At 37.1% G+C, this 27,090-nt stretch overlaps 1 protein-coding gene across 6 annotated transcripts in view; it reads right to left on the bottom strand.

The window, feature by feature from the left end:
• Positions 1-27,090, bottom strand: part of PTPRM (protein tyrosine phosphatase receptor type M) — a 440,953-nt gene that overhangs the window by 38,517 nt on the left and 375,346 nt on the right. For all 6 annotated transcript variants that reach the window (XM_066183184.1, XM_066183199.1, XM_066183217.1 and 3 more), the window contains 3 exons: positions 22,689-22,776; positions 17,223-17,299; positions 14,382-14,418 (listed from right to left, as the gene is read on the bottom strand). In XM_066183184.1, the coding sequence (XP_066039281.1) occupies positions 14,382-14,418; positions 17,223-17,299; positions 22,689-22,776 (202 nt within the window). The remainder of the gene's footprint in view (positions 1-14,381; positions 14,419-17,222; positions 17,300-22,688; positions 22,777-27,090) is intronic.

Raw genomic sequence — 27,090 nt, 5'->3', positions numbered from 1 at the left:
GAGAATAGCAACATACTGCAACCAGAAAATGAAAAGCAAAGGAAAATAAGAAAAAGAAATCAACCCTCCAAACCCCTAGCTAATTTAATGTATTATTGAAAAAACTCAACAGAAACGATTGGTTGTATATATTACAACCATTGGTTCTATTACCAGCAGTAGTTAGTTGCTGCTCTGGGAACAAAATCATATTAGGAAATGGAACATCACACAGCTTTTATGAGCGGTTTAGACTCTTTAAAGCTGCTTTTGTAACCAGAGTTTTCTAGTGCCTCTATTTCTGCTTCCTATTGTGAGACCCACTTGTAATAACTGGTATTGCTACTGGGGTATGTGATCAATTTGAATGTGATGAACTAGCCCGGAATGTAGGAAAAACTGTTCAGGTGTAGGGAATAAAGCAAGCACACGAAGAAACAAGTAAACAAAGCCTGAATCCTGAAGCATATACAGCACTTACTCACACAGGATTTTTAAATCTATGGGTCATTTTTCAATTTCTAGAAAAGCAAGCAGCTTAGACAAGAAACAAACAGCTTCTAAAATTTTTTTTCTAGCAGAGAATGTCAAATCCATAAGCTAACATTTGTCCACCTGGGACCAAGTTCAGTGACAGATATTAAAGCTAGAAATGTGCGGAAAATTAACAGATACCCTTAAGCTCCAAAGGCTCCCCAGGGACAGCGCATGGGTAGTGGGAGCCATAAATATGCGCTGAAAGGGGTAGGGGACTGACAAGATGCAAGACTTATACCTGCAGCAGTTAAATTCCATCTTGAAAAGAGAGGAGAAATACCCCTTACAGTGAGGAGACACAGCTACACTGCATAAGGAGGTGATTATAAAATGGTCCCTTCACCTACTGGTTGCTGCGGTTTCTGGTAGCAATGATAACTGCATTCATTTTTACTGAAGCAAAAACCTGCTGCTTGCTGCTGTGACTGCCAACCGCTTGACTACTGAAAGACACTCAGCTAATATGCCTACTTAGAGGGAGCTGCATTTTAGCCCTCATTCTTTTACTATGTATGTTCCCTTCGAAATGAACCTGAGATACAGTGAGTGTTTTCTTATTAAGAGATATTGCTGCACGGCAACAAAAATAACAACAAAAGCCCAAAAGCCTTGATTCGTTTTGCAACTAGTGTCAAAAACTCCCAAACCCATTATATAGCAGAAATCGTATAAAATACACTCAAAAGCATAAAATCAGAGGGGAATAAAATGTTGGGAGAGGAGACTACAAGGTAGTAGATTAAAAAATTCAAGAACTCTTGTTTTCCTAATAAACCTTTGGGGACGGACATAGCTGTTAGTAAGATAATTTTTTTCACAGGAGGAAGCAAAATTTCCAATTTTCACTGCCAGTCCAGAGATCTGATAATCCATAAGAACATGCTATTTGCTCTTTTAACCATGCTAGAATTTGGAGGTAAATACCCCTTCAGAAAAAAAGTATGTAATGAACTGCAGCTAATTGTCACTTTACACTATAAATGTCACTGACTGCAGGCAAGTGAACATCTCCTGTAACCAGAATACTTTTTTCCCTACTCAATAAGGCAATGTGCCCAAGATTTCACCAACAGGATTTTGCAGGTGCATCATTATGTGACCAAGTTTTCATGACTGATCAGTTCTTTTAGTCTCCCAATTACCTTATGGGAAGCTCATCACTGGTCAGCAACTCTGCAAATCTGGACACCTCCTGAGGTGACCAGGTGTAGGCCAGGGAGTCTTAAGACTGAATTCTACTTTTTCAGAAAGTAAGCTGTCTTCTTCTTTCTATCTAAAATAGTCAGCTTACAATAAAGAAAAGCTACAGATCCCAGTTGTGCTGACTTAGCCAACTTGCAATATAAACTGCTGGTTCAGTATTTTTTATAATTCCATGGCCACACAGCAGTACAGCTGTTGCTGAATTCACCTTCCCAAATGAGCTGGTTTCTGAATGGAAGGTACTTTGAAGATCTGCTCAACTGCTGATAATCTGATTTGTCAGGAGCAGTCTTCACCATACACTTCTTGAATACTTATGGTAGCATGTGTTGAACTTTCACTCATGCTTCCAGGAGCTCTCAAGGATTTAATGCCTCCGTGAAGTCCAGAACAAAACTCTGCTATAAAAACTTCAAAACCTCAAGAACTCAGGCAAAGATTATGCAGTCTTTTCTCTCTCAAAATAGGTTTAGACATTTGTTTTCTACTCTAACATAGACACTTAATTTCAAAAGTTTACACAAGAGCATTGTCATAGGCACAGTATGTGTGTTCCTATTATATGAACAATTTTGATATCTGAGATAAAGCTGAAGTCAAGATACCACAACACCATATGGGCCCACTGCTCATCACTAGCTATCAAAATGCATACAGATCAGTCTTTTGTGTTTTTAGGTCTCAAGAAAATAATAATGAAAGAGAATCAGGTCACATAATCTGGAAGTCTTCTAAAAGCTTTAATAAAGTCCTCCCAAGTCTGTTCCAGAAACCAAAACAGTATTGAGGGTAAAAGATATCCCAGTGTCATCCACCTGTTCAATTTTACTCAAGTTTCCTCCAGGCCTATCACTGTAACAATTAGCACACTAAAAAGCAACAGACATTTGTACTGGCAAAACTTGGCCACTAATGCTTTGGTGTTATTTGTAAATTGCTAGTTTCTAGCTGTCATACACATTTTATGCACTAAAGAATCTCAATGAAATAAATAAAACCCCTGTAAGGAGGCAGAAAAAAACATGTTTTTGCTTTTATCCCTTTATTTAATTTGAATTTGTATTTAATTCCAACGTTGAGTGTGATGATATTTGAAAAGCACTTTCTAACTTTAGCCTTACAAGGATTAATTACTACATAACCTTCAACAGGGCTATATTGTAGTTATACAGCTATGCTGGACTTCTTGATAAAATCTTTCTTACAAATGTCTCTTGCCTCGGAAAAAATATAAACAAACAAAGTTGTGGATGGCTTATCAATGAGGCTGGTTCCCTATAGGTGTGTTAGACCAGCAAGGATGCCTGAGTCTATGGCTACTCTCATGTGAGGTATGGAAAAATCCTCTGCTCCAGTCTTAGACCTTATTTTAACAATTCTTCTATTGTAGTAGATTCAGAGATTGCACAAAGAGAAGCCAACTGCTCGCAGAAGCAGTAATGACCTTATAGTCAGCTCAGAAAAGATACCATTTTGTAAGCAAAAAATTCTACTGGAACTTAATGCACAAGCAAATAAAATTGTCTGTTTTCTCCTAACACCAGTTTTAACCCAGGCTTCAGAACATACCATGCATATCAGATATATCTGAGTTGCAGCCAGTCTGCCATTTCTTTTTTTGGCCTTTTGCAACGATACCACCTTACACTGCTTATCCCCAAAAAACCAGTATGCAGCAACACTGTTCCACAGCAAGTCACCTCAGCTATACTCAAACGGCTAAATAAGGGCTGAGATATGAATTTAAAATGTGCTTTTCGTTATTTCCTTACTTAAATGGATTGTCAATAAGAAACAGATCTGACTGAATCCTGTTAGCTTGACATTTCCGGAAAATGCTGCTTATACAGCAAGCTGAAATGCTGTACTGGGACAAATCCTGCCCAGTGCAGCTACTGGCAATGTAGAGGCTTTCTACTGTATCCTTTGCTCTGGAAAAACACAGCTTTCTCTCATTACCAGCCAAGGGACAGCACAGTGAATAGTAATTGGCTGATTTTCAAGCACAAACTGAATCCTACCTGCTTTGAGCTAGCCAGTCAGCCAGCTCTGCTGCCTGCACACTGCTATGTGTGAAAACTGGCTTTTAAAAAATGAAATGTTCAAAGTGCTTTCAAGTGCCATTAGCTTTAAACAAGGCTTAGATTACTAAGTGACTGTGGAGCATGTGGAAATTTTATGTATAGCTTCCACGAGACTGACCAGTGCTTTGGCTGGCTTTCTATACCACCTACTCCCATTTCAAGTAGTCAGCACTAGACCTCTTACAGGAAGAAGAAGGGGAAGATTGACCTGTAAACTCTCCAACTCTTTCCAAAAATAAAAAGAAAACAAAAACATTGCTATTTACAACGTACAGTAGTGGAGAGCCAGAGTCCCACTGTTTTATGAAATAATGCAACGGTTTCACAGATAGCTAAAAAAACCCCCAACCCTCCATTCTGAATTCCCAGTTTAATATAGAGATACTTTAAAAAATATTATCCTTTGAGCAATGATAAAACTGATTACTCCAGAGATTTTTTTCCTTTAAAACTGCTCATTTCATGAAACTAGATAATCAGTTTGAAAATGCGTATTTTCTAAGTGTATATATATTCACATACACAGCAACTGTTGGCCAAAGCTGGCTCATTTCTTTCGCTGGCATTTCCTCTGATCCTATTCTGCAACGATTCTGTGGCTAGTCAGATGGAGGAATGTGGTATTTATTCTCTGGAATATCATATGGCATTTTCTTTTCTCTATTGATACAGATCTAACTGGGCTGAAACAGTGCCCATCTCAATGCATTATTTTGTCTGCATTATGGTACTATCTAGAAATTTCAGTCCAGGCCTGGAGCTCCACTGCAGCAGAAGTGCATTACACATGAAATGCCCAAAATGAATACAAAAAAGGTGTTCATGTCCCTCAGTGATAAGAAGCCAAACACACCTTGAAAGACAACAGAAGCCAAAGTAGGGTTTGAATGAACTGAACAATTGGTACAATACAAAGCAACCACAACATGACAGCTTCTGCCATTCCTGAATAATCCTACCTGTTCCTGATCCATGTTAGTATTTCCACCATTTTCAGAAGCAAGTCATTGCTGAACTTATTTTAAAGGCTGTTGACCACACTTTATTTGTGCACTCTTGACAGGTGCTATTTAAGACATTTTTATACCACTGCACCTAATGCTGCCTGCTAAGTTTCCATCTAATAAAGGGTTACACACTTATTGATTGACATTTCTCCATGGCTAGATTTCCAATACTAGCTCAGTTCTATTTGAACAAAATAAAATGAAAATGTCATATGGTTTCCCAAAGAATAAACAGCACATTTCCACAACACCCTTTGACTACTCACAGGGTACTGCAAACTAGTAACAAAGGAACTGGCATCAACAGAAATTGTCCAGATTTAAACTGTTAGCCTGAGATGAGACAAAGCTAAATGCATAAAAAGCGGTGGACATAGTACTACTGTCCATGTATGCACCTTTATGCCACTCAAGAAAGCTGCTTTTTCTGATCTTAACTGCAGGAAACTAAAACAAACGAACAAACAAAAAACCCCCCAAAACCAAACACAAAACCCCCAACATCAAAACAGTGTAGTTGTAGTTTAATGTTGTTCATCCAGTCTAACTGAAGAACTCTTTCTTTGATATAATTTGCTTGCCCCACAGCAGAGATGTTAAATGGCCTGTTTCTCTCATGACCATTTTCTCAGACTGCATAAATCCAGTATCTTCTAAATTCTGAATTACATGTAGCACTTCTGGGGTTAGGAATTCCCTAGTGAGGGCAATGTGGGATATCTGAATAATGCCAGAGCCTTGAATCTTTACCTCACAGCTTTTAAGACAGCAATGCTAGACAGTGGTTGCAGAGAGAGTGTTTCAGTTTTTTCTTCTATGAAACAGGAAAGCTTTGAATAATGTAATTGTAACTAGAGGCCTTGATGTATTTTCTGGCGGAGTGTACTGGCTACAGAGAAGTAGGTCTCACTCCTACAAGGACCTTCTTTCTCTCTATGTACTACAGATATTTTAATTGCTTAATTACGGTCAAGCATGTCAGAAGAACGATAGGTGACTCATTTGGGAACCTGAGGTACAGGTATGAACACATTCAGATGAACAGCAATGACAGGTATTGGCTCTCTGCCTGAGGTCACAGCTCTGACTGAAGGGTTATTCCAGGAGGCTAGAGACCATGGTTCAAACCTGAACTGTGTCTTCGTGAGAACAGTCCAACAGAAAGTTACAGTTGCTGAATCAGTGTTTTCCACTAAGAAAGCTGTTTTTGTTTCTAATTTGTGCATTCTTCTCAATAAGCGTGATTTGCATCATGGAAATATGAATACCTATTAATCACTCATTCTAAACAGCTCATCTGAGCTTGGAAAGACTAACACATAGAGATACTTTTTTTTTCTTTTTTGTAAAAAACATGCTGCATCTAACATTTCCAAAAGAAAACTCTTTAAGTTATTGACTTGTTGGACTGGGTTCTTCATATCAGCTTGTAATGCAGAATCAATTTTGATGATGGATGAGAAGTTTAAGATCATTTTATCCCCTTCAGTAGAAGGTTCCTTAGGGAATGGACAAAAGAACCTAATTAGTCTTTTGCATTTCTACTTTCTATTTTCATGTTGAGTCAATCATAAGCATCAGATTGTAATAAAATCATCACTATTCTCTAGCTCAAAAATATGAGTTCATTTTGGCTACTTGTTTCTTTTATTTTTCCCCAAGGACCTCATTGTGAAGGAATGTTGCTCATGCATGTGAGTAAGATATTCAGATGTTGTATTTTTTAAACTTGGACTGGGAGTTTAAGTGCATTAACATGAACACTTTACCTAGATGAACAAACAAGATAATTTAGTCTACATTAACGCATAAGTAAAATGCTAGAAAAAACTTCTATCAGAGTTTATTGTCCTGATAAGTATCTCATGAGTGAGACGTATCACTCACAGCGTATTTTTATGTTTAAGGGTAAAGAACATTGGTACACTTATTTCTTCCTCACAGAAACAGTCAGTATCAAACAACTATTAGTCAGATCAAGATATGTACAAAAGTCATTAAAAATAAATGTGGATTAGATATTTTTCTTTGCAGTGTCAAGATAATTATGATTAAAAATCAAATCTGCCTAACCAAAAACTCAGCACTATTATTTGCTGTTATTTTTGAGGACCACCCGGTTATTTTCACCACTTCAAGTAAAAAAGAGCAATGTTAACGTTTTAATTCTGTTTTTTCATTATATTATATGCAAGACTGCAGTATTTAATAAATACTGTAACTAAGGAATGCCATTCTAACATGCCAAGTGCATTTGTGCTTAGTATAGACACAATACATGAACTTGCTTGTAACAGAACGAGATTTAGGAGCAGCAGAGGGAATCTCCACAGTCTACATCTGAATATGCAACTGCAGGGAAGAATACAGATGGACAGGGAAAGAAATTAATCCAGTAAGCCTGTGTCTTTTCTTGTTTTCAAAGGCAGTGCTTCAAAATCACCTGGACTGTCACGTGCATTGGTGGCCATATCAATATAGAGATTTTAGTTGCCACCAAAGGATCTATAATAGAACTGGATATATAAGAGAGAAAAGACAACAGATTTCAAAGATTTGGATACGGTCGCAAGACAAGAAAAACCCAAAACCAAACAACCAAAAAATCCACAAACAAACAAAAAAACCCCAACCCCCCCCAAAAACTCAAACCATTCAAAATCACAAAAAACGGCAAAAAACTCAGCCTTATTTGTTTCGTGATACATTTGTTTCTGAAATACCTTCTGTTTTCTAAATTCGTTACACTTTTTTTTTGTCTAGCAGATGAGAAAACCAAAAGCCTTCTTCCTCCAGACTGCTGAAGACCATCTGGTAAATAAACTTCACAGAAAAAAAGATGCTTTGACTATGTGATTTTTCTGACAAACTGCTTTTCTCTGCCTTTTCTGCTTTAGCACCAGGCTTCACTGATTAACAGGTGTGTTAACAGGACTCTGTCAAGGATGCTACGTACCCTCCCCATCAAGCCCAATTTACGACTGATTTTCTGTCAAAGATGGAAAACTTCTCATCACACATCAGCTTTTCATAATTTACCTTCCTCTAAAATACAGGCATGCAGGTGAATTTGTATGGCTGATGCTATATACATCTTCCTTGAAGAAAAAATGGATTCTAGTGCACAATATAGGCAATTAGTACTCTGAGCAACACTAATAGATGGTCACCTTTATAATGTTTTTTTCTGAAAGTGTTTGGTTCAAAAGGACAGTGTGCTGAGCTCTCGAGTTTCAGAAAGATGAAAATTTTCCTGTTTGCAGAATATATTTAAAGTTACATATTTTTTAAAAAGGACAAATATATTACACTTTTCATGCAATCTTCTATTTTCTGCATTACAACCAAGCAACATTTCCTTTTGCCTTATTTGCCTCTAATTATTTACTGCAGACTCTCATTTCTCTTACTTCTTTATTCTGATATGCAAAGATCTATTGTGACTCTTCTAGTATGATTTTCACAACACAGAAATCAAACCAAGATTTTGTCCTTGAGACAGAGATCTATTTATGCTTTGGAACTCCTTTATTTCTGATTTACTGCAGCTCAGTCTGTGTGGGGAAGAAGACAAGAAGAATTGCTTTTCCTTCCCCTGTGGCTTTGACAATGGACTATAGAAAACTCATCATTTTCTCGAACTTGTTTCACAGGCCACATTGACAAGCAAGTCAAAGAACAGCCTGCATGGGATTTCAGAATTTATACTGGCAAATAAATATTAAATAATTATTTATATAATATCTAGAGCTTGTTTGTATTTTCAGATAACTTCCGAAGGTATATGAAAGGTGGGGATGTATTACACGCAAAATGTAGCCACACAAGTGAAAAATGCAAGTGCCTTCACCTAGCAATGAACCTATCAGCAGTTTTCTAAGACTGCTCCTGTTTCACTTGGTCTGTACACAAAGATCCAGGGAAATGAAACACTGCAACAAAGCCTAAGTCAACTTTGTATCAGAAAGCCATGCTAGCTCGGCATTAACAGCTTTCCACCTGAATGAGGCGTCTCATTCCCTGCACAACCAAAACTACCACACAGCTGATAACAATAAAGACAGAAAAATACAGAAATCATGAAAATGGTGAAAGACAGCTGTTCTGACAGTTATCACTAAACTGTCCTGTTACAAATGAAGAGGCAGAGAGAAACTCTGGTATTCTCATGTACCATAAAGCGGGAACTCATAAAAAGCATTGACTTCGATGGTTACTAGTTTTTAGTACACACTGTTTCCTTTTGTCCTTAACACCAGTAAAAGTACCAATTTTTAACAGATAGTCAAACATAATTGTTATCATGAGTCTTTGGTGGTAATGGTAGCAAGTGAGCTAAGGTGAATTTACCACATGGCTTCACAATATAACCTGTAGATGTCACTTTCACATGTAAAGGGTCTATTACTTCTGCACGTGTTTAGGTACAGGCAAAAATTAACTTCTTTGCCATTTGTCACTGCTACTGCAAAACAGGTGAACTTGGTTCTATGAAGCCTCGCCTTTTCAAAGTGGGGCTTAGAATGGGCTCATCTCTCTGACTGAAGACAGATGGCTTCAACCACCCTTTTAACGTTTTGAAGATTTAGAAGTAAGGAACAGCATCAAACACAGTTGAATCTTCAAGATTAATACAGGTACATGGAACTCAATCATTTTGTATTTGCATCAGGAAAACAGCCTGGCTGTTTTCAGTCCCACATCCTGCAAAAATTACAGCATCTATGAAACTGAAAAATTGTGGACAACTATTTTGCCTTGCTATTATTCAATTCTCTCTGAAGTAATTTCACATGTTTATATTCATCTGGAGGCTAAAACCACAGAAGCAAAACTTTCTCTGTAAAGAGAACTGAGGAGCTTCCACACTGCTGTAGTTGTGACAACTTTTTGTGACATAAAAACAAAAAAAAATGCCAAGGAAGTTAAGAGTATTGTTATTCAATGCACTATTTCTGCTTCAGATGCCTAAAAGGGAAGATTCAGTTTGAAAGAAAATGTGTTTTTGTTTCTGAAAACCCTTATTAAAATGTTCATACAGTACACAGAGTTGTGCGTGGAAGAAAGACAAGTATTTTGCAGAAAAGAGAAGGAATATAAAAGGGGTTATTAGAGAGGCAAGTTTATGCTGTTGATAGTGAAGACTGTAAACATTTTCCTTGTAAATATTTATTTTCAAAAGTTTCTAACTTATACCTAAAACCTCCTCCTGACTAAAACTTGACTTGATGTCTGTCTCCATAATAAGCAATACAGAAAGCAATTTTGCATCTGCTTTACAACTGGATACAGAGGGAAAAAAAGAGGCTGAAAGGCTACACTGCGCCATTGTATCTAAAATTGCTTTATTTTCAAGAGTAACTTTTTACAGTCATTAAGATATGCTCTGAAGTATTTCCACAAAACATCTCAGATCCGGCTGCTCTGCATGCTTCAGCAAGCAGAGACAATCTGAACTGTGGGGAGCATTCAAAAGTCTGAGATGCACAAAAGAACATACTTTATATATAAAGACATGCAGCCTGCATGTGAGTTATCTGCTGTTTCACACATGACTGACCCGCTTGAAAACCAGCCCTGGTGGAAATGGCCATGAGTGATGCTGTAAAACTGTGTTAACACTCATTTGTCACTCATCATTTACAGCTGCTGGTGCTGTAGAGGAGGAAGTACCCAAAACCCTTGACAGAGACTCGCTAAAAGAAGCTAGACCATAGCTCAGTAAACTACCTGAGCTTCAGGAGAAACAGAACAAATAAATACAAACCCAGTTATTTTTTTCCTGTTCAGTAATCAAGGTGAGAGATGCTAGATCAGAAGTCACACAATAGTCAGAACATCCAGCACTGTGTGTGAGAATAAGCACTGTACAGATACTCAACCTAATGCTCTCATGGAGGGACCAGGTTAAAATTCATTGATTATCTAACTCCTACAAAAAAATAATCCTTAGCTGCCAGTAAATTGAACAGATCATACAAGAGCTCCCATATAAGATATTCTCCTATAAAAAGAAGAATTATATCCATGGGAACAAGGGATATATAAAGCAAAATAACGAGTTTTAAATTGCACCAGCCTGCTGGTTTCTGCATGACCCAATATGCTGGCTTTTGACGAGGGATTCTTTTTAATCATGGTGACTCAGGTGCAGATCCCATCTGTTGATGCCAATTACAGCAGATCACCAAAAGTCTTTATTAGCTCTAAATTCAGTCTACCACTCACATCATGCTTATCACATAAAGGAAAATTGGTATTAATTTAGTAATTGAAATTGCACGCTCTGAATGTATTACTCTTAAAAGCTGAAGTAAAATAATTTTTGATTTTTAGTTGAGAAAGCCTCCATTAAGAAATTATTTTAAAAAAATGTTTCCTCCCCTAAATCAACGTAGCAGCAGGATGCTATGAAAGCTAAGGTGGAAAGCTACCAGTCTGCATGTCAGACTCTGGTTAGTATGGAAGACAGTAACACTTCAATAAACAGGTGATTAGGCAACTCCCAGCTCTGTTAAAAGCAGATTGGTAGTCTATTACAAACTGATTAAATTTGCCTCTTCTTCACTTCAAACAATTATATTTGCTCATTAACACTTGATATGTTGAATGCAGCTTAAGAACATAGGAAAATTAAATATCAATCATTCTAACTCCTTGGAGATTTAAAACTGACTCACATAATGATATTTTCCTTCAAAGAACAATAGGCATGTGCACCTGTAAAAGCTGCTGTGGAGGAGAAAAGGGAGGATGGGAAAAGTTATTTAAAGACTGATGAAAAGTAGATATCGAGGGAATTAAACATGCAGCTTAACTGTTGTGCTGCACTGATGTGTTTGTACATATGGAAGTGTGTTCTAAAACAGAGCATGAACATCGCTGGCCACAGTGCAAGCTTGTTAGTAAGGCTGACATAGAACAGAATCATAGGATATCCTGGAAACCACAAGAATCATCAAGTCCAACTCCTGGCCCTGCACAGCCCAAGAACCCCACCACGTGCCTGAGAGCGTTGCCCAAACACTCCTTGAACTCTGGCAAGCTTGGTGCTGTGACCGCATCCCTGGAACATAGGGAGGCATAGCCTTAAGTGAAACAAATGCGTTTCTTTCATAGTTAATATAGAGTCCTAAAGGAATTCTGGGGATTATTCCCAGTTACTCTGCCACCTTTGCAAAAGACAGTGAATATGTGCTTTGTCGGGAAGCTGGGATACTGGAGAGTAACAGTAATTAGTCTTTAAACAACTGAATCTATTAGGATGTTGCAGAGAACCATAAAACACCAGTAGAGTACTTTTAACCCTATTCTGATGATAGGAAAGCGGAGATACAGGAAGGAAAAGAAACTTTCTCATGATTCTTCATCAAGCCACAGACAGAACCAGACAGAACACACAAACTTTTGAGACCAGTGTTCTTCATTCCTACAAACTAGAGGAATGAACCTGCTTTCCAACTGGCCTTAAGAAGTAATATGTTAAATATCACACAAAAAGTATCACAGCCAGATAATTTTGAGTTTGTTGTAAATTGTATGCTTATTTTTAGATTAATTTTACATTCTTCAGAGAATCTATTTCCTACCCATTACACCATGGGAAGGAGGGGTTAGGCATCCCCACGTGCACTTAGCTGCACCTACACAGAAGACACTGATGTGACCCACCCCCAAAACTGACAGCTGCAACAGTCATACATCCTTTACATCTTGGAAGAACATTAGTTGCTACTCCTTCTCTTTCTTGACTAGGTACTTGACACCATATGAGGAAAAAACATGGCAAACTGTTGGGACTTGCTGGTGGATCTGGTAAACAGACCTTCAGCACATTATTCATACATAATTACATATCTGGTTTTAAGACCTGAAAGTACAAAACTTCAAGCTGGGTATTTGCTTTTCAAGTATTATGATGATTGTGATAAAAATTATGATAAATTATAATAAATATTGTGATAAAACAGTATTTAACTTGCTTTAGATGCATACCTATGAGAAAGATATCTGGGAGATCTTCTGGTGAACCTCCTGATGAAAACGTATTGCAAACTACAAGTTAAAGGCCAACTGCTTATCTTTTTATTTTAGGTTTCAATTAGAAGTGAGAAACAACATCATTAGGTAAATGTTAAACAGAACAAACCATTTCTTCTTTGAAGAGGAAGGTGTACATGTGCAAAAGGAATAAATCAAATGCTGTATTTTGGTTCCTGTCCTCCTATCTGTCTGAAACCATGACATTGGGCTCTCTGTAGAGACTGTGGACTAAGGAACATGGTGTGTGGGCAGCAGAAGTGGAAGACGAAGCACATTTACATGGCTCATATTCTAAGATCCCACATTCTGAAAGTATAAAACTCTGGTCTAAAAGTGTAATGTTGACACTAGTGAAGTGGTTCTGGAAACAGCATCTGTGTCCTGCCCCACTGTTATCTGACATGAAGCAACATCCCATTTGAGACTGTGGAGAGCTAAGGTACAGCAAGGTAGAGATACGAAACCTTCCACTGGTTTAAGTGGAGATTGGAGGCAGCAGACTCTGGGATATTTATGAAACAACTTACATCACAGCAAGATGCCTTATTTGACATGGTCAACATTTTATTTGCTTTGATAAAAAACCATTAAAAAGTATGTGACCTCTAAATCCAACACGTTAAGATTATTCTGAGCATATTATACTCAGTACTCCAGCTGGGTCCCTTAAAAGGCTGAGATAACATCTGTGGGTGGAGTTCAGCTTTTTCAGATACATGGGCAAAGGCAGGAAGCTCTGTCACAGACTACCTATTACAAAAACAGATTCCCTCCAAGCAGTGAAGGAGCAATCAAATTTTCACATACGCTACCTAAGCATAGGCAGGAGATTGGCATATTGTTCAATATTGTGACTAAGTAGTCACAGAAGACTCATTCTTTCCATTTGTTCCAGCTCTGAACTTGACCAAAAAAATAAATAAGGACTGCATGAGAATGCACAAATTATGTCTCTGAAGACAAGTACAAATTGAAAAATAATTTGCGTGTTGATAGAAGAATAGGCTCTTTTTCTCAGGCAAGCTTTTAAATGATGGCCTGTAGGATGATCTCTGTAGAACCCTGTGATGAATCCTCCTGCCAGTGTTTAAATGTCTTTTGGTCCTTTATCAAAACTTGCTAGCTGAAGAGTTTTGTATTTTAAGGACCTGGAGCCTAGTTATCATTGAACAGTTAAGAGAGCATATTTTCATGACAACTGTTGTCTCTCTGAACAGGTACAAAACATTCCTACCATGACTCATTTCTTTTTTCATGAGTAACACAATGCTGAGTAACTTCTTTGAAAAATGATGTGTTTTTCTTTTTTACTCAAAACCTGTTTTAACATAAAAGTAAAGGACTGCTTACTTGAAATACCTGAAAATTTGGTAACATTTCAGTTTTCTCACTTCTACCTAAGTGATAGAGTCGACTCTACCCTGCATATTGACTGTGGAAAGAATGCTTACTAGAGAGAATAAACTGCAATCCAAGTACAAAAACCTCTTAGCCTCACATAACCAGAAGTAAAAGGTGATAAACTTACCTTGTGTAGCAATGTAGTGATTTGGTCTATGATAACCCTAGAATAGATTGAAAGGAAAAAAAAAATCAGGAATTTGCACCTTGGCTATGTTCCTATGAGTGAAACTTCATTTAGGATAGTATTCAGTGAGTGTAACAACAGTACAAATGATGATACAAAAGTTCTTTTCAGTTGGGGAAGGGGCAAGTGAGAAGGGAAACAAAAGCAAATGTTTTTTCTGCAAAATACTTAAGTGGCAGCCATGTACATTAGTGCCCAGAAGTAATATGTTCTTTCAATCTGTGTTGGTTTAGTCACCCTAGGACACAGTCCCTTGTTGGCTCTGCTGAACAGCATGAAATCCTCTCTAGCCCTTACAGTTAATGGCATCACGTGTCATTGTAGAGTCTGAGATATACATTCACCTATTGCTGTTGACCACAAAGTCTATCCCTTTTTTAACAGTTAAAAATTGTCAGTTTTGCATTCATGCCATGGGGAAGGCATGGTGTTTACTACGCCCATGGTGATTTGTTTGTTTTTTATTTCTACACAGTAAAAAGGAGGATAAGTTTGTTGATTAAATCATTTGGTACAAACACATTTTCAAGAAGACCATAATACAACTCTGATGACAAGAGCAACTTAATCAGAAGTTGGCCAAGCAATAAAGACCAGTACTCTATCCATTCTTTGCAACATGGAACAGGTTGCCAAAATGCAATGATAGTGTTTTTACAGTATTTGAATTTCTGATATGATGGGAGTGTCACCAAATGTTTAGATCATGCACCAGTATGCTGATCCACCCAGCTGTAGGAGTGTTAATATTGAATAATGGTTATTATGCATTGTCAGTCATTAAAAGGAAGAACTTAAGGCTGTAGCACGCATGCCATTGTAATTTCTTTGTGAAAGTGTAAGGGGAAATGAAGTGATACAAGGTGGGAAAGAATCAAAACAACTGAAGATACTTTAAATATTACAGAAAGAATAGCATGAATTACAGAAATGATTTCTTTACTCGACATTGAAGCAAAATTTCGAAGTCTGTGAACTGAGAAGTGTTCAGAGAGCTACAGAGTGAGGTTTCTTCCTGCTATGGGTTACCTAATCCGTAGTGCCTTGGATCAAACACTTCCATTTCCCAGGGAAAAAAGGCATGGGAAGAAATACATCATAACCGTTGTGTCTATGATGGTGCCATTCCCTTATTAACGTGTTATACCGACAGTGTGACCACCCTAGTAATAACTGCATGCAAGAGCAAAATTAAAGCTGCTTCTGTACTAGAAAAACCAGTGTTTCCAATGGAAACCTGATTAGCAAGATTATAAACATGCTGTGTTTTGTGGCAGAGTTGTCTTTGGAGGATGCCTGCAGTCCTCCAAGCTTTGCAATGAAGCTATCTGCTGAGGATGAAGAAAGACTTTTTTGGTTCTCAGGCATTGTTTCTTCTAGGGCCACATTCTCTCCATCCTTTTGTATTCCATAAGCAAAAAACAAAAAAAGTTTCTATGCAGATATCTATCAGCATTTTATATGAGACTGTATGATCCAAATCTTTATTTCTCACATCTCATAATATTTTAAAGTAAGATCCAAATCTGACACAAGAGAATACTACTAGCCTAAAATGAGAACAATCCTGAATGTCGGAGAAAACGTGAAAGTGAATTCAAATCTAAGTCCTCAGTGTGAACTCTCTATTTCCTTTCATGACAGATTATTCCCTTCAGAGATTAGTGTGGTGTCTAACTAAATATATTTCCATACGCGCCTTCACTGCTTGGCGACTGTGGTATTCTTTCAAACTGCAAGGGACCAAGCAGAAATCTGAGCTAAGTTTACTGATTCTTGAATGTGCTTATAAACATCAGTAACAAGAGATATCTTCAGAAAGTTCCCTCAGACTTCATATTGTTACAACTGAAGTACCTACTTTTCTTGTACAGCTCTAGTTTCTCTACACTCTGAGAAAAAGAATCTGCTACATTCCTGTTTCATACTAGTAATAAATTTGAACTGCAAAATCTGACACCATTTTTTCAAAGATGTAACTGCTGAACAGGAAATCTTTAGCAGGCACAGTTTCCTATGAAGCAACACTTGTTCTACTTGGCCTAACATCTAGCACTCCATGTAAACAGTAAAATTACTAACTTTGCTATCCATAGACTTCTGGCTTTAGATAAATAATATTGGCTTTTTAATGATTTTCAATTCTACTTTTGAGCTCATTCTTTCAACCAAAAACACCTTGTCTCTTAAAGAATTTATTCTAATGTAAAACATTAAGTTAACATGATGCAGAATGAACAAAGAAGCCACTTTCAATAATTAAACAGCCTACATATTTAATGAAATGTCTTGCTTGCATTAGAAATACTGGTTAACAGCTGCAGAATATACTTTGAAGGCGACTTAAAAGTGCAGAGATGACAAGAGACTGCAAATCTCTGCATTAGGCATTACGGAGTTTTGTCACATTAATATGCAAACAGCTTTCTTTTAAATGTGGAATGATGCCAAGCTGTTGACAGAAAGTGAAAATAACATTTTGCTAGCCCATATAAGCACCAGCAGGCAAAGTAGCCATACAGTGTTCCTGGCAAGGTTTCAGTCTAGTGGCAGTTGGAGGAAATGACTCATTTAATTTACTGATTGACAAACTTTCAAGGCTTTTTTCTTCCTTTAGTGCACACCTAGCTTCCAAAGATAGCACTCTCCAGTCCTAAACAATGCTAGCAGCCGTTATTAGCTGTGGTATCTATTACAAGTTGTGAATACTGTGAGAATAATAGGAGTTCCCTCTTCGACTGAACACAACATTAAGCTTGTTGACTGCATCAGGATACGCACATCGATATAATTCCCATTGATGTAATCGGAACTTGTTTCTCCTTCAATAGGCTGCAATCTCACTCGAGAATGATCATCTGAAAAGGGAACAATGGAGAGGAAAAAGAAGCAATTAAAGACACACTCGGTAACATAGGCTTAATCAAAATATTCCTTTAGAATCAAACTAAAACCCTAGCAAGTTCCTGCTTATTTTGTTGGACATGAAAACTGTATCTACATTTAATTCTCATTTCAGTCATGCACAGGCTTCCCAAATCCCGTTTTTCCATATGCATTTCTTAAATCTTATAATTTGAAACCCATCACAATTATGATTTTTGCTTTTGTCAGTAAAATAACATTAAGTTGTCAAAGGTTTATTCATTTGGAAATGCTTCTGCCAGTACTCAGAAGGAGCTGATGTCATTCACAACATACTGCCACCTCAGAGTTTTTGGAGGAAACCTATTATCTTTTCAGTAGGAGAGAGCAAAACAAAGAAATGGCAAAACCCAAGCAGTAAGACAATGGCTTTGTCACTAATTTTTGCTACACTGTGGTTATCTGTATCTATCCAGGACTGTGAAAACACTTCCAACTTTATTTTCTAAATTCCAATCCGAAACACCGTGGCATGAATTCATCTCATGACAGCTGCCTCATCTTCTCTAGCAACACTACTAGAGGCTAGTTCCCACCCTGCACAAGAATATCTGTAGGCTGGCAGGGCTGCTTCTCCTCGGATACTTTGTAAGCTCCTCTTGACTCTCTTAGTTCAAAAGCAACCAAACACAATGGCTTTTTCAGAATGCTGCACAAGCTATAGATAAAACAATTTGGGAGTAGGATCTCAAGGATGGAGACGTGGTAAGCAGCCACTTTATTGCTGCTTTGTTTATGAGGTACTCTTGCTAATTAGATACCTGTGTATTACTGTTTTGCTGCATGCCTGCTGAGCTAATACTACTTTGCAGCTGATGACAGACCTTCATGACAGTCATTATTTTGTTGTAAATGTAAATAATCATTAAAACACCGCAAACTTGCCACCCGTGTTCTGAACAGCTATTTCGGAAGCTTTACAATTCCTAAAAGATAACAAATAAATGAAAGAACATGAAGTGGCTTAAAACCCTAACTTCATTATAAGTAGCATAATTTCAGCCCACATTATGGTGGAGGATGAACAAGGCAAGATCTTCTTAAAAAAACATTGTTTTAGAATTACAAGTCAAGAGAGAAACCGGTCAAGTTTACCTCTTCCTCTTATGCTCCAAGTCTTAGGAAATAAAGATCTCAGAGCCTCATTTATTTCCCCTGGATTCCCTTGGGAGAGAGAAAGGGCACGCTACAATCCCAAACACAGTAAATCAGAATGAATTAAAATTCCATCTCCAGGTTCCACACAGGTCTTATATTGCTATTTTCTTGGAATTATTTCACTCAACAGTCTTCAAGAATGAGGTTTTCAAACATGCTGGAATATTTGAATCAGTTATGGTTATCAGGTCAGCCTTTTCAGCCTCTCTATTCACTTTTCCAAGAATAAAAAATCTAGAGCTGTAACTTTCCATTACATAACCCTGCTTGTCTGACTCTACCAAGTGCTTTGCTATTCTATGCTTAATTAAGCTATTTATCAGTTTCTTCATAACAGAGGTTCGGCTCACAGGACCTTAATCGTAAAAATCCATCTTACTTAAGAAAGATACTAAGAAACTTTCTAAGCTCTAGTCCTGGCTGCTGCTTTTACAGTTTTGGGACCTGATCCAACTTCTGCTAAAGTCAGCAGACTCAGAAGTCAAGCTTGCTTGGACTCATGGTATATCTTCATCCATATTTTCATGATTTCCCACATTGTTGCCTTACAGGCATTCTAACTCAGGCTAGTAAAGATCTACACTTTTGCATTCCCTGAATTACAGAGGGCAGGGTTCAGTTAACTCCTTACTGCATGGCAACAGTTGTTAAATAGAAAAAAAAAAAATCCCACGTCAACACAAAGAAATGTTACTGTGTCTAGGCTGTGCTTATCTCAAACAGATTTAAAACTAAGAGGTACACAAGCCATATTCACAAGCCATATTCAACACGTGTGTTGATTCTTAAATAGTCTCTAGGTTAAGTGTCTATATTTTTAAGATTTTTTTTTTCCTTTGTACTTCAGCTGCTCTTGACAATTTGTGTAGCTGTTAAATACTCTCTTTTCCATCTCATTGTTATTTTGATGCCCCTCCATTAGGAGATCTAATTTAACTTTCCACTGATCGCTTAAGCTTTTAAAATTATTTATCTTAGAATAAATTTGTCTTTGTAGAATATGGTAATAGATAACGAATATAAGCATTTTATTCTCTCTTGCCTCATGTTACCTACAACATGTACATGCCGGCCTGCAGACTGTGATCTCTTAACAACCCCCTTGAGCACCTGGTTGATTAGCATGCCTTGCCAATGACCCTTTCTTGGGACATGCATTCCCAATTCCCTGCAAATCAAACCTTTTATAAATGTCTCACCTAAAATCTTTAGCTGCTTTTAAAAGGTGTGATCAATACTCTCTTCTCATTTAGTCAATATTGAGTTAGGTAAAAATAAATACAGAACCCCTCCCATTCCCTCAAGATCTCTCCTGAGGAAAAAACGAATAAATTTTACCGAAATCCATGCCTAACCCCACACCGTTATGGCAGAAACATAATTTTTCTTGGGTGATGAAAGATTCATTTAGCAGGTTCATGCTGGGTTTAGTTTGTAATGAGAAAACATGAAGGTTTTTTTGTTCAGTAAAGAAAGAACACGTTTTCTGTGGGTGACAGGACTGTGACCATGATTCAACTTTTTGCAGCCACTGTCATACAGTGGGTAGGGCACACTTGTAGCCAATTAAATGCACATCACTTGGGTAACATAAAGCATATAACAACTTTGACAAGCTCCGGCAATGCTGAATGCTTGGTGCTTTTGTTTTAGCTCCCTCCAAGAACAATAATGACTACAAGCAATAACATAACAGTAGTATCTTGGGAAAAATTAAAACAAAGAGGGTAAATGGATAGAAAAAAATATGCTCTGCAGAAAAATACATACATTTCATTATAATCATGTACCCATAGTCAGTGGCATCTAAATCACTGTATTTTTAAGTGTTTGAACATAGCATAAAAGAGCAATTTATTAAAATGCTTTTAGGCTAAAGCATATACTTTATACAATTATCTGGGACAAATTTTTAAAAGCAGACCATTCAAATTGTACCCTCAGACTCTGAGAAATGCAGTAATTTATTCAGGAGAAAACCCATAAAATAATTAAAAAGTTAACTACTCCATTTGCATACATGTATTTAAGAACAACAAATGACAAATTGAATGACAAATTGTGGACAGTTTCAGCTTTTCTTTTAAGATACTGCCTTTAATTCTAGTAGATCTTAATTTTAACTTGAGTTGTCTTCATTTTCACAGCCACATAAATAGGAAGTGTTACTGATAAAAATTCCATCCAACTCTCTTCCTCTGCTAAATACTGAGGACATTTCAAGTAAATTGAGATCTAAATGTCCTGAGTTATATCTGGCCTCTTAGAAAGCCTTCAGTATCACTCGTAATTGTCATTGATTTGTGTATCTAATATCTTTTATGTGTTCTCCCTTGGCTATTCATCACTTGATTACCTCAGACATGAAGCACTAGTAGTTTTCTAGTTTTCTTCAACCAAGGGGTGTCAAAGTGTAAGACAATGTCTAACATGACATTAAAAGGGGGGACTGACACATTAAACCTGACTACAAGAGAAGATCTATTCTAATAGGCTTGGACTGGAAAAAAAAATTCACAAAGCAAGGATAAGCAGAAAACTGCTTTGTATTTCTTATTTTTGCCTTTGATATTTTTAGTCAAATGATTAACTGTTACTCATGTATTGCTACATCCTCACAAAATAACAAGTTTGTTACACATTAAATACTGCTTGGAGGGAAACAAGCAAAACCGTATCTAGTTAACTTTTATGCTTTTGCATATGTGCCAGCCCATCATGATAATCACATTTCTCTAGAAGATTTAATTTCCTTTTTCAGTATATAGCACCATGCACATCCAAAATACACAGCAATACTATCATGTCCACTCAAAACCATGTGGTAGATCATCTCTTGCTTTACTTGCCTCTGCCTCCATGGGCATTTCCTGTGGGTTCTCATTCTGCAGCAAGCTACAGAGCTGTTTTCTCTTTGCAGACAGTCTCAGCCCAGCTGGGCCCTATTCACATCACCTACTGTAGGTCACTAGCTGGGAGCTGTTCTCTCCAGACTCGTTACACATGCACTGCAGAGAGGTGGTGATTCAGAAGCATTTAAATGGGCTCTATTTTGGAACCATTTCTCTAGAAGACCTGTCCTTCTCTCTGTCAAGTCCATGTGGTTCACTGATGAGGAAATCTAGGCAGATATGTGCCTGAACAAGCACCTATCTAGGAGAGATGCTGAAATTAGTGCAAATAAGCACTACATATTTCTTCCACAGGTCCTCCAAATGTTCAGATGATCAGCATGATTTATTCTTCTATGCTGTCTGATGTACCTGGGGTTCTCTATGATTTCTGAACTCAGCAGCATCATTAAGTGATACCTCCTTATAGACCACCCTTCATTTTCATGCTTACAAACCAAGGTGATGGCTGCTTATTTCACTGCTTATACCTGCTCATGGCTATCTGGCTGGCTATTAAAAACACATAACACTCCACATCTTAAATTTAGATTTTGAAGTCAAAAGAACAGGGAAAGGATTGTCTCCTACATACACAGAGAAGTTTAAGTGGAACAAGAGCAGTGTGTAAATAATGTAATTTTACTGAACTTGATAAATTTCCTGCCTTCACTTTCATGTGCAACATATCTAGTCACAATGCTTTGGAACTTTCATAATGCAAGATTTAGGGGTCAGTCACCAAAGCATGTTATCATCTCCTCAAGTTATTTGATTATTCTTATATCTAACCCTTATTAAGTCTGCATTTTTAGGTAAAATGTAAGGGCTACCTTTTTTCCTTAGAGTCTGTCTAGCATAAACCAGGATAGTTGACTCTGTCTATTGTGGAACACTTAAGCCCCAGTATTGTCTGCTCCTAAAATATCCACAACCTCATACCAAGGTATTGTTGTGATCATGGGTAGTCTTGGGCTAAGCTGACAGGAGCAGTTTGGGACCTGTTAGAGCTGAGTACTGATTAAAGGTGTCGTTCTCCATTAGCCAAATGCTGATCACAGGATGGAAGATATACAGAAGGGCAGTTGAGAAAATGCATTAAATCTGTCAGTTTTGTCAAGGAAAAAAAAAAAAAGTAACATTTTCCCTCATTTTTATCTTCTTAATTAAGGAAAAGGAATATAAGCCTGATGTGAGCACAAGGCTGGTGGTCATTCTTATCCAGATCTGAAGGAAAGTTAACAAAGTGCACAATTATGCTGTCAACACTCACATGCAATGATATTCCCATATCTATTTTTCATTCTGTTCTCATCTTTCTTAGCTGAATCCCATGGTGCAGACTGTCCTTCAAAGAAACTCTAAAAAAAGGAAAGAATGTGACATTAGGAAAAGCATGCAGCAACAGTTACCTTATGGCTAAATGAAAGAGAAAGGCAAACAGTACTTGTGGGTATTGTTGTTAAAGTGCCATTTAACTGATTCATTTATTGAGCAAAAACGAGTCTCCCGTTTAAATGGTATTTATGTATAGCTCCAGATGTTACTTAAAATTTGACATAAAATTATCTGTGTAATAGCAAGAAGAATTATTTGCAAGTGAAGTGCTATTAAACCTTTCCAAATCTGCGTTCTTGCAACACTGAGAGTACTCCACTTGTGCTATCCAGATTCCCTGTATAGTTCTCATACACACACATGTGAAGCTGAAGGAGCTTCATCATCAGTGCTGGAGCTGCTCCAGTATTTGAGTGTAGAAATTATAGACTGTACTGATAGTTTTATTTTTGACATAATACCCCAAGTTTCATTTACTTGTTGGCAGATGACCTCATGGATCAAAACATAGACAGGCATTTAAAAAAACATGGATTCAACTAGCACAATTGTGTCTTTTTTTTTTTTCTCTTAAGCACAATTTACGACACCACCATGATGATTATTTTCTCAGAGAACAAAATCAATGTGATTTTGTGAAAGATATAATGTCATATTCCCCGAACTGCTGTCCTTTACCTAATAAATCGCACGTAAATAAGAAAGTGGAAGGTGCTAAAAGTTTCTTTTTACATTATTAAAACACAGAAGCTGCCAAAAGGGCAGCAAGCAAGTTGTTATGCGCTGTATGTCCTGTGCTTTCTGTGGTGTAAAAGTGCGTTTGCACAATCTCTTAATTTTTGCATTGTATCCATAAGTCATATGATGTCGATACATTTTAAAATTTTGTATTGAAATATTAATCTTGTGCTAAAAAATATTTACTTGCCAAGTGAACTACCTCTATGTAATTCTATCATAATTACAGAATTCTACCATGATTATGGCCAGTCTAAAATCATGTTTTCATCTTTTACTAGAATGATCAGCAATTATATCTTTTGTACCACACTAAATAGAAATAACATTGGGAAGTTTTTATCTCTTGCAAGATCTCAACACATTCTGGGTGGTTTTAAACAGGCAACGCAAATAAAATCGTCCACTGCTACTGTTTTTTGCCCTCAAATTTTAAAACGTTGTTTTTAAAATCCTAATGATTTCCAGTAGCAAAGAGCATAGAAGTCAAACCAAATCCCTGATATCTTGCTGAAGTCAATGGAACACAAGGGCATTCAGTGTCTAAAATGGGTATGCTTTTCACAAGTTTACTAGAGGGCTGGTTTCCAACTTATGATCTAGAAATTCCTGGGAATACACGGACTACTCCTAAAATGTTTATAAATAGCAACTCAAGAAAACCAGAAGCCTTGCCAGTGGCTTCAACTTGTCTTTTCTTCATGTCTCCACACTTCCTTAGAAAAATTGTAATGGTTTGGAAAGTGAAATTATTAAAACCCACTAATACAAATAAATTTCTCCTTAATCATAACATACCATCATTGGGTACAGCTCTGAGAAACACTGATTGCTATCAGGATAGAGAAGTGTAACCCTGTGAATCCTAAGATGATTTACAGCTTTGGGGCTCTTCGCCAAAAAGGCATCAATTGCTATCTGATTACAGATTTGCCAACGGCATATAAAGCAAACAGGCCCTCCCACTCTACAGCACCCTCAACTCGGGCTGGATGGAAATTACTTTTTTAGTAAGTCCGACCAAACTGCATAAGGAATGACACTCTGTGGGCAAAGATCTGTATCTCAATTTCTTGCAAAGTTCACACATTCAGACAACGCTGAGTAATGAACAATTAAATGTAGTTAAAGGCAATGCAGAGATGAAAATGATCAGCAGCAAAGCTCCAAAGACACAACAAACTACAATTCATCTGATCTAAAATTTGATGTGATTTTGCATTTCAGACAGCTAAGCAGACTACTGAAAATTCTAGTTTTCTTACAGTCCTTCTCCCAGAGACTAATGCACAGAATTGATCCATAAGACACTACCCAGCAAGTGGTTTTGAATTTAATTCAGTAAGCACTACATGTGCTGTCAGACAAAGACTCCTGCTGACACAGCTTTTGAGTCTACACCTTGAAATATGGAAAACCCCAATATTCTCCAAGGGACATCTTGCTTCTCCCAGTCTCACTAATGAACTTCTAAAAAACGCTTTAAACCAATCAAATAAAGTAACTCTCTGGAGGCAACTGGGAAAGATTTAGATGGTGCTGAATTCAGGGAAGAAATACAATGGGCAATGTACTGCTTTTGGAAACTCGTCTGGGTCTCATCTGCAATGTACGCTTTCTGTTTCTCTCAAGTGTTTGGAACTTCTGAAAACAATGATAAGTTTAATGAACCTTACAGATAAACCCTCTCCCAACAATTTATCTACAACACAGATAATTCTGTTCTCTAGAACAGATAAATATCAAACCTCACATGACAGCTAAGACCAGGAAACAGATTTACATTTCCAGCTACTGCCTACTGACTTCAATTTCTTTATTAAAAATGTATTACAGCAAAAGAAATTTAGATATTTATTTTTCTTTGAGTTTTTATCAATAAATAAGTGAATTAAATTAAACATATCACATAGGGAAAATAGGACATAATTTACGTATATCCATTTTTCTTTTTAATTCATTTTGGGATACACACTGGTATTACAGTGAGAAGAGTACAGCAAAGATAATTTGAAGGAAAAGGTATTACAGTGCAAAAGCATAAAAAACCCCAGTTATTGTAAAAGACAGCTGGAGTGCCGTTTCCTAAATTCCCCGTGTGCTGCCATTACACAAACTGCAACAGAATGATAATCCACAATGTATTATAAGGAGAAATCCCATTTGTCCCACAAGTAAAGAAGAGAGCAGATATTTCGTAACAGATGATCTGTCAAGATCTTTCCTTACTTGCAAGAAATTCACGTTTCATTACAGAAATTTTTTAAATCTCTTTCCTGACATATCACTCTCCAGGGACGCTGCTGCACAGCAGCCCACACATTATCTTTGTGGCTATTCATTCTAATTCATCCTTAGATGTTTCTTAAAACTGTGGACCGTTAGGAAGAAATATGGTCCCCAAACAGCTCCACTCCACCTAATGCTTGGCAAGGGCAATGGAGAACCAAAAATGAGTATAGGACATTTCTCAAATAATTTAAAGTATTTCTTAAACTCAAAATGGTACAGAACCCTGTCTACCCAGCCTCCGTGATCTTCTTGAAAAATGAAATGCTCTTGAAGCCAGCTGTTGTTACAGCAGACATTTCAGTATGCATGTCAACAGCCATTCTGTTAGTAGAAAATATTATAATAATTAATATAAAACACTTTCTGAAGAAAAATTAATTACAGAGAACTGCTTTATAAGCAACATGAAAACTGGTCAGTGATGCAGCAGGAGGATCATCTTAGGATGAATGTGATACTTTTGCGTGCTTTAACTCAATACTGTAGTGGTTTCCATTAAAAATTAAATATTTGCCAAGGGCTAATTCACGGTGACCCTCAGACTAGAAAATAACTGCAATATCTCAAATGAGAGGGGGAGATAATCATTGCAAATACAGATTTTTTCAGATTATTCCCTTTTCTAATTTAAAATTCATAAGGCAAAAAAATATTGGAAAGGAAAAAAGTTTGAAGAGGCTGGAATGTGGAGAACAGGGTGAGACCTTCAGAATAAAATTTGTATCTCTATTGATTCTCATCTTTGCCAACACACTTTCTATCCTAGACTTCAACCTTCCAAATAATGATGCTTAAAAGATACCTCTTTGTAAGTGCTTTAAGGTCTACAAATGTAAAGCGTGGAATTACTATTTTTATTATTAATCCAAAACCAAGCAGCAACTTTTCCAAAAAATACTTCATAGTTGCTAGGTGACAACAGTGTAGTATCTTACAATGTCATTTACAAAATGCTAGCTCTTACAAGCAAAGAAATGAGAAGTTAAGGACATCATAAATCTCCCTCTGCCTACTTAATAAGCAAGAATATTATTTGTAGGTACAAAGAAATGCTACTGCACTGTGTAACAGTCTTAAGTTTGACCAGTGGATTTGTTTTTAAATGTATTGGTCTTTATGGTGTCCGATTTTCTCTACTGACTCTGAGTTTCTTCACTGGTAACATTCATTTTCCATTGCTATTTCTAAATAAACAGATTACAATGCATTTTAAAAACACTGGTAATTTGAACTATCCAGGTATAAACATCTCTGGATTTGTTTTTAAGTTACACACAGAGAGTTATGCACACTGTTTACTTTAAGCC

The sequence above is a fragment of the Chamaea fasciata genome, unplaced genomic scaffold (assembly GCF_029207755.1).
Source record: "Chamaea fasciata isolate MVZ Bird 193981 ecotype frontalis unplaced genomic scaffold, bChaFas1.0.hap1 SCAF_1, whole genome shotgun sequence".
NCBI lineage: Eukaryota > Metazoa > Chordata > Aves > Passeriformes > Sylviidae > Chamaea > Chamaea fasciata.
This window is presented reverse-complemented; position numbering and strand designations above follow the sequence as displayed.